The sequence below is a fragment of the Dipodomys ordii genome, unplaced genomic scaffold (assembly GCF_000151885.1).
Source record: "Dipodomys ordii isolate 6190 unplaced genomic scaffold, Dord_2.0 Scaffold248, whole genome shotgun sequence".
NCBI lineage: Eukaryota > Metazoa > Chordata > Mammalia > Rodentia > Heteromyidae > Dipodomys > Dipodomys ordii.
Window position 1 is genome coordinate 272,391 of NW_012267464.1, and position 1,844 is coordinate 274,234.

General features: G+C 39.5%; 1 gene segment (V, D, J or C); it reads right to left on the reverse strand.

Moving 5' to 3' along the window:
• Window positions 1-516: 516 nt before the first annotated feature.
• Window positions 517-1,061, reverse strand: LOC106000861. The segment is given in 2 exon segments: window positions 517-863; window positions 980-1,061. Coding segments are annotated over 2 exon segments (402 nt in total).
• Window positions 1,062-1,844: the final 783 nt, after the last annotated feature.

Sequence of the window (1,844 nt, forward strand, 5' to 3'; positions counted from 1 at the left end):
ATATATATATATATATGACATGCATAATTAATCAGGAAATCCTACAATATGCAGCAAAATGTATGGAACTAGAGCACATCTTATCAAAAAATAGTCAAAACAAATACCATATGTATACTGTATCTTACTCAAGCAAACTGAAAAAAATAAAATAGAAGCGTGATTCTGTAGGGCTGGAAAGGGCACAGGGGCAGATGTCAGGAGATTGAACACAAAAGAAAGGTGGAAGATCAATGCATATAAATGATATACATGGAGAATCCTAGAATACCATTAATAAGTACATATGTATATTAATGAAATATTATATCAGAAAATGAATGAATAAAATCTGAAGCAATAAATCTGTTCTTTGTATTAAAGACAATTCCTGCTTAAAATATCCAGCTAATTGTTTTATTCTTCCATAAATACTAACTGATGCCACAATTCATATTCTTCAAGTGTAAACTAACTGTGTCTGAGACCCTTCTGACCAGGTGGAGGGAGTAGAAGGATCAGCTGGGTAGCCCAGCCTCACACTTTGCTTCTCTGGGAGGTTTTTGTTATGACTTGTATCACTGTGGAAGGAGTACTGAAAGCTTGTTGACAGTAATAAGTGGCAACATCTTCAGGCTGCAGGCTGCTGATGGTGAGAGTGAACTCTGTCCCATGCCCACTGCCACTGAACCTTGGTGGAACTCCAGATTCTAAACTATCTGCACTATATATCAGAGATTTTGGAGCTTTCCCTGGTTGCTGCTGGTGCCAGGCTAAAAAATACCCAATGTCCTCGCTGGCCCTGCAAGTGATGGTGGCAGTGTCTCCTAGAGACACAGACAATGATGAGGGAGACTGAGTCATCTGGATGTCACACAAGGCACCTGGCATGGAAATAAATATCCACACTATTAATTGAGTTATAGCAAGCCTTCCCTGAAAAGTAAAGCACTGTGGGTCACATGGAGCTATGTTAATCCTTGGAATTGTCCTTCCTTACCTGGGAGCCAGAGCAGCAGAAGCCCCAGGAGCTGAGCAGGGGTCCTCATGTGCATGATGTGTGCTGACTGGGACCGACTGCTGCACAGTGTGAGCAGCCTATGAAGAAGCCTGATTATTGTGGGCAGTGCTGCTGGTACATGCAAATCAACAGCATTTGGGCAGGGCTAAACACAGCTGTCCAGTTGTCTCATCTCAGCAACTGCATACATTCTGAATTTCAGGGGACACAATTCATGTAAAAGGATAAGTTGTAGCTACAGAAGGGGATCACCAAATTGTTCCTGTGGTTTGATCATACCAATGATCCCTTGGAGGATCAAATCTTCTTTCTGTTTAATTTCTTTGTGTCAGAGAAGACTTGTCTACTGGAAACTTAGTTCTAGAAATTTATAGACACAATTTGCTTCACACCAATTTGGCAGTTTTTATTGTGCAGAATAGAAAGTTTTGGAATTGCTATGAATTATTGATAATCTTTATGTGGCAACATATTAGTACTACTGTCCTGTAATGAAATCCATGGGAATGAAATAAGAAAGTGGAACTCATTGATATGAAAATGCCTGGATTGCTCAGTCTTATTTTCTCCTCTACCACTGAATTTCTTGTCCCAGATAATTCATAAAAGCAAGTCGTCTCAGAGATTTTCTTCCTTCATGCCTGCAACCTTTTTTTTTAAACAACCTAGCCTTGGGTATTATTTCAAATGTCCATGCTTGAGGTCTTCTTACTATTCCTTTTGGGTTTTAAACTTCTTCACACTTAGGTATTATGTTCAGAAGTAAATTCTCCTTGAAAAGGAGGATGAACTCAGTTTATCTGAAACTTATTGTATCACCTAAACCTGCATGTGTCTCCTCCAT